Below are 7,207 nucleotides of genomic sequence, written 5' to 3' on the forward strand. Positions count from 1 at the left end.
TTTTTTTGGGGAGTTTTTCCTTATCCGCTGCGAGGGTCATAAGGACAGAGGGATGTCGTATGCTGTAAAGCCCTGTGAGGCAAATTGTGATTTGTGATATTGGGCTTTATAAATAAAATTGATTGATTGATTGAATTGATTATTAAATTGGCCTAATTATGTTGCCTAAGGAAGGAGCAAATGTCAAAGCGACTGAACATGAAAGAAGCTGAATTGAAGTGACCTTGTAACAGTTTTTCTCTTGGTTGTAGAGGTTGTAAAATTAGTGTATAAACTGTATATCTGAGCCCTATCTGTAACTCACCAAACATCAGTTGCAATAGCTGTAAAGAGTAAAAACCACACACATTTTTACAGCTGCAATGTAGTATGATGTATTTGAATGCAGTGTTAGACCTGGCTCTGCCCTGAACTGATGTCACCCTTACGTTACTTTTGTAGCAGTAAGATTACGTTAATTCTAGGGTGAGTTTTTCCCTATATCTTTATGCTGAAGTTGACTGGAAATCCACATTTAAAAGCTGATATTAAAACATTTTTTCCCAGGGGGGCAGGCCCCCAGACCCCCCTAGAGGATTTGCATCTTTGTCACCTCTCACCCCTGATGAGTTTGCACCCCTGATTTAAATAGATGCTGCATTGTAGATAAATTCCTGACTTGCTGCTCTGAACACTTTTAACATGGAAAATGAACTGCTGCTCTATGACAAGTATGTGGCTCTATATCAGAAAGCATACAAGCTTTAAAAGACAGGGAATTGGCTTATATTGCAGCCGTGCCATACAGGTTTGACTTGCTAACACATGCTGTATTAGCAGTAATGCTGAAGACATGCTGGAGTTTTCCTTGAATTTGTCTCTTGCTACAGTAATGATTTATGACTGTTAGTTTAACTGCACATTTGTTCCCAGGTATACAGTGGAGGCAGATGTGGATGCTGTTTGCTATGTGTGGTCTCTTTAAAGAATTCTGAAGAATTTGGGATGGATCATGTGAAAGACATGTGGTCTTTTTGTCTCCACAGATCACCAGAAGTTGGAGCGAGAGGCCAGGATCTGCCGCCTGCTCAAGCATCCCAACATTGGTAACTACTCCCATTACATGACTGTATCTCTTTCTGTCCTGCATCTCATGATGTCACAAGGAGAGTTCTGTTTAATATTCATTTGTGTGTTTCAACACATACAAAGATCAGCCCTGAAGATGGTTTCATGTGTATAGAACAACCATTAAATATGGTGTGCACTGGATTCACATACTCCTCAAGGTGCTTTCAACAACATACCATATTCCCAAGCAAGTCAGTGGGGGTTTTCCTCAATCCATTTCTTCTTTTACACAATGGCCCATTGATCATCAACCATATCAAGAACACATTCTGTTTACATGTGCGCACGCACACACACACACACACACACACACACACACTGCGATGTCATACCAACTCACTTTTATATCCCAAAATCACGAATACCACAAATTTGCAGTCAAAGGGCTTAATAATCACTTCATGGTTATACAGTAGGATTGTGAATACAAAGCCAGCCTGGAATGTGCCGTCATCTAGCATGTTACTATTTTGGCCAATCAAATACATGCAAGCCCACATTTCTGGTTGGTGGCAACCAGACTGACACCTAACTTAATGAACTGTGAAATATATGAAAGAAAACTGAAAGTTGTACTGTGAATGTTTAATTGTGGGTTATGTTTTGAGTTGCTCATTCAAAACAGAAGTGTTTTGTGCGGGTTTCTATTTGTGTTTGAGTTAAGAAAAGGTTTATTATTATTTGTCAGATGTGACTCTGACTGGCACCCCTCTAATACCAGCCCGTTACAACATATATGTTTTATTTTATGGGCCAGGGTGCAGTCTGAAAAGATGAGTTTTCAGTCTGAAGATGTGTAGAGTTTTCTCATGGGGGCCTACCACACTGAGAGTTGTTCCTGGTCTCCCGATGGGGGTGCCGTTGGGAGACCGCTTTGACCTGGGTGGCTGTAGGGCACCGCACCTTGGTGTGGAGCCTTATGTCTGCCCGGGTCGGGGAGGTCTCTATGGCGGCGCTCCCTGTGGCCGTGGACCGTGGGCCCTCTTGGTGTGGACGGCCCCCAGAGGTGGCTTTTTCCTTGCCTCGGGTCTCGGTGCTCGGCCATGTCTCTTTAGTGATAGCTAGTGTGTGTGTGTGTGTGTGTGTGTGTGTTTGTGTGTGTGCGTATATGTATATTTACGTATCTCTATGTGGGGTGGGAGGGTTGGGTTTTCTCTTTTCTTTTTGTTTTCTGTTTTGGATCTTTGTTGTCTTTAACCTCTGTGAGGCACTTTGTGTTACTGTTGTATGAAAAGTGCCATATAAATAAAGTTGATTTGATTTGATTTAGAGTTTCTGCTCTCCTGATGTCAAATGGTGGTTAGTTTCACTGTTAGTTGTTGAGACAGCACAGCAAACGGTTGTGACTCTGTAGAGCAGAAGCAGGGCCCTGTTCTTAGTGAGGGAGTGGCAAGCCTTCCAAACTCATTGAAATGAAGACATTGGAGCATCCAGCAAGCGGTGTTGACAAGGCTTCCTGCAGCTGTAGATCCTCAGTTCAGATGATGAAAACCTTTAACAGGGGGAAATAAAAGGGGAAAACCTAATTTCATTCCCAAGAGACATACCCCAACCTTAACCCTAACCACTGATGTTTTAGACATACATTCCTAACCCCAAATTTTGTTTCCAAATGGGAGGAGAATCCCCACAACGCATGAACAGATTTATGTCCCCACAACCGGATTAATACAAGAAAAGAAGTTAGAAAGCATAGAGATTCTCAAGTGTATGTCCAAACAAATAAGTTCTGCTTAAAGCCATATTCTTCAGTAGTCAAATTACTCTATGCTCTGCCTTGTGCAATGGCTCTGTCTAGTAATAGAGTTCATCCACATGATTACCTCCTCCCCTCCCCAACAAACACACAGACACAGACACACACACACACACACACACACACACACACACACACCCTTCTCCCCGTCCCCTCCTTCCTTGCTCTGGGAGCTACGAAGGCCAACAAACTGTAATTACCACCTCAGCACTGCCTTTGCCACATAGTGAAAACTAGCACTTACTTGTTGTTTAGTCCCTTTTGTTTTCTTTTGGTGAAAATAAGCAATGAGGGGATGGGGTGGGGGGTGACAGACGAATGGAAGATAGGTGGGATATTTGGGGTGCTCATCTATTGACCTAGTGTCAGATATGGACTCATTGACATGTCACAGACAAGGGTTTATGTAAGAGAGGGTTATTTACCAGAGGTCTGGGTTGCCATGTCTGTAATCAAGGCTTTATTTCAGTACAACATTGTAATTCCAGTTTTGACAGCAGCTTTAAGAAGTGTTTAGTTAACAGCTACCATATTAGCTCTGTTTTGCCAGTACTTATACTTAGTGTAATAAAAGTTTGTGATAAAGGTATGTTTAACTTTAGATATTTTATTGTTGAACAATACATTTAATTGTTAGAGATTAAATCCGCTTTTACGTCTGGAGCCTCCTTAAGGAATCTGATTCTGTTTGATTTGGCGGAGGGAACCTCTTGCGACCGTCGACCCCAGCCGGATTTGATCCCAGGACCTTCCTCATGAAAGACGAGTGCTCTAACCACTACACAAGGGAGTATGTATGTATGTATGCGATTAATTTAGATTAATTAATCAAGGAGCATGTAATTAATTTGACTTTTTTTTAAATTGCTTGAAAGGCCTACTTTTAGCTTTGAATATCAACATTTTAATACACAGCGAAGACTGAAAAAACATTTCCCTTTTCAAGGGAAAGTAATCTTGATTCTTTGTGTATTGCCTTATAAGCATGGACAGCGCAGTTTACTGCTTTCTCTTTTGTTAAAAGTGAATTTAGCTCACCCAGCAGTAGATCTCTCTCTCTCTCCCAAACAAATAAAAATCCAGCTAGATCATTAAACAAGATGGTATTTGCAAATAAAAGGCCCATCCAAAATTGAAATCCTGGCACCGTGCCTGCACTCCAATACCAATATATCAGTGAAAACCTGATCATCATTTGTTCATCTTTATGGGAAAACAACAATTTCTTCCCTGAGACTGAGGTGTACAGGTCTCCGGCTAAAAGTCATAATCCTCACCAGTTGATGATCTCAAGAAAACCTTGAGGGAATTTCGTCATATTTGGCACAAATTGACCACTTGGACTCAAATGAACTGAAAAGAATTTGGTGGTTGAAGGTCAAAGGTCAAAGTCAGAGTGACATAACACAGGACTTCATATGCTAATTGTGACAAAATTTCTCACAGAAAGGTTAAAATGATGAAGTCATGACATTTTATATCTAAAACATCAGAGGTCACCCTCCCTGTGACATCATAATGTTTTGCAAAAACCCTTCTGTGGCCATTCAGCGTCATTTGGTGAGATACTAAATTGGTGACACCAATCTTGGGTGTGCACCTTGAAACTGTGCTAATGGTTTAGACCTTCTGTGCTGCCAGGGGAAAGATGTGTGTGAAGCATCCATATTTTCATAGACATGGAAGTAAACTGTAACTGCAAGTTGACAGATTCGTGGATGCATACAACTGAGAGTGGCAATTTTAAGTTTTTTTTTGTTTTTTTACTTTTTAACTCGAATCTTTGATGCCTGAACCAATATAATTCACAAATAAATCAATGTTAACACTGCAGGGACAGCACACCTATGGTGGCTGAGAGAGGTCACGACACAAGCAAACTCCACAACACCCGCAAATCCACACAACACATGCACATTAAGAAAACACCCCCAAATTCAGAAAACACATTCATCGATTTCGCAACACATACGCTGCAAATCCTCACAACACAAGCAAATGAGATAACGCGATGCAAATGCTCACAACAGAAGCAAGATGCTAAACGCTTGGCAAAAACGAAAACATACGCCAAATTGAAGACGACAAGGGAAATGTTTCCAGGGGGACCGTAATCACTCACGGCCCTGCTTTTGGCTGCCGATGGGTTCATCCCAATATCCCTCCTCGTCTCCTCCGTCCTCTATCCTCGATCACTTGACTCGGAAATCGATTGAGACTCGTCATCTGGTAGGACGTCTCAATACGTTAAATGCACTTGGAGGAGTTGAGGAGAGAGGAGGCTTTCAGAGGGGAGGGAAGCGAGGATACAGGAGTGCAGATTCACCTTAGTCTTTTACTAGTCTCGCTCACCAGACCTTTCTCAAGAAAAGAAAGGTCTGGCTGGGCCAACTCTCACTTTAAGATTGGAGAAAAAAACGCTCCAGCTGCTTGTATTTCTTTCAACCAGTCACAATCGTTCTCGGCGGTGCCACAGCAACGGTGTGCTTGCAAAAATATTGCCGGGGGGAAACAGGTTTTGGTGTAACACGCCCACAAAAATATCACCTACAGGACGCGAACCATGGCAGAAAAATGGCTACAACCCCCAAGATCAAACACCACAAAAGTTAGTAAAGGACTTGTTGAAAACGGTTGAAAACTACTTCACAACCGGAGTTGGTGGGGCGGGACTTCAGTGGGTGGCTCGTTCCACCCAATGAGAGGCTGATCTATGCAGTGAACTTCCGCCCACTCAGACTAGTCTTTTACCAACTGATACACCCCCTGATTGGATATCAGTAATTGTTTGGACACCGCAGCGCTGCAGCTGATCAGACTGATCTGATGCATCACAACCTCACTGTTTCCTACAGAGTGAAGACAGATAAGAGATTAAACTCAAATGTATCACTGCCATGTTTTATATTTTATTTGTGTTCTAATTCACCACTGAGTTAAAAATCTGAACAAGAAAAGGAAACAAACGACTTTCTTCATTTATTAGAAAGATATTTCTCTTCACGATCTGTTATTTCCCTCATCAACTTTAATTATGGATACAATCAAATAGTCTGTCTGTCAGAGAGTCTGTCTGTCAGCAAGAAACACTTTTTACATCACTAGTCGGGTTTCCATCCACCTATTTTTATTCGCATTTTCAACAATTGCGAAAAAAAACTTGAATGGAAACGCCAGAAATTCGAAAAAAGGCTGAAATATCACAAAAACAAAAATGCGACTTTTGGCAATGGAAACAGATTTAGCGAATAAACAATGACATAGGCTACCGAATCCTACTTCTACTTCACACACACACCTGTATGAACTTAGAGAGCGGTAATTACTCCAGTGTCAGGTGAGTGTAGGCTATTTCACAACTTAGGCTACCTGAATAGACTGGATGTGTTGAATACCGCTGCATCATGTGCGCTGCCTGGTGTACCAACACAGACATCACAGCATTATGTAGGCTACGCTGACAACGCTGATATGAGTGTGATGAGAGCTCTCGCAATAGCCAAGAAGTTCTCAAGGAATCTCTCCATCTCGTCGTAGTCATGGATGTGCCGGTAATTGTTAACATCAGTTGTGGACATGAGACGCTCTCAATGACGTCATCTCACAGTGCCCTCTTTTTTACGGGTGTTCTTTTGCATTTTTGTTTTTCATGAGAAGCGCCACCTTCTGCTCGACCTGTTGACTCCCAATACTCGCAAAACAATGGAAATGTGCATAAATTCACATTTTCTTTTGCGTATTTTCACAAAATTCGCTTAAAATTTGCGATACATTTGCATGGAAACCCAGTTATTGACTGTCATTTCCATTCAGTCATACTGAGGCTGATCATTCCTAAGCATTGGGTTGATGAGTTACAGAATTTTAATTTTCCCTGAAACATTTGGCCTAATACATTATTTCCAGTGTTCAAAGGCATCGTTATCATATTCTGGGTTATTGAATAATGAACTCACAATCAGAATATCAATAAATACAGATGCACATAATGAATAAATCATATAAACACATTGGGTCTCATTCATGAAACGTGAGCAGAAGGAATTTGTGTGTAAACTGTTTGCAGACGGAAATTTAAGTGCATGTCCGCATTCATCAATATTTTAGTAGGTCCGATCTTTTCGTAGCTACTAACAAAATCTAATCCTGCTCCTTACCACTCGTAGTGCTTGTGTAAATTTAGTAAAGCACATAAATATTGCTTTTCACTATTGGAAATTACAATTTTAATTCGTATTGCACTCTGTTATGTACACAATACACAGATGCCTTTGAAACACGTAATCTAAACATGACAAAATATTAAAAATATAACACATTTAGTTAAATTAGTTGGCATTT

At 41.1% G+C, this 7,207-nt stretch overlaps 1 protein-coding gene across 6 annotated transcripts in view; it reads left to right on the plus strand.

Annotated features, from left to right (window-relative positions):
* The window catches only part of camk2d1 (calcium/calmodulin-dependent protein kinase (CaM kinase) II delta 1), a 229,557-nt gene that overhangs the window by 105,327 nt on the left and 117,023 nt on the right, over positions 1–7,207 (plus strand). For all 6 annotated transcript variants that reach the window (XM_050066964.1, XM_050066965.1, XM_050066961.1 and 3 more), the window contains exon 3: positions 1,026–1,085. In XM_050066964.1, the coding sequence (XP_049922921.1) occupies positions 1,026–1,085 (60 nt within the window). The remainder of the gene's footprint in view (positions 1–1,025; positions 1,086–7,207) is intronic.

This window comes from Epinephelus moara, chromosome 17, assembly GCF_006386435.1.
Source record: "Epinephelus moara isolate mb chromosome 17, YSFRI_EMoa_1.0, whole genome shotgun sequence".
Classification (NCBI taxonomy): Eukaryota; Metazoa; Chordata; class Actinopteri; order Perciformes; family Serranidae; genus Epinephelus; species Epinephelus moara.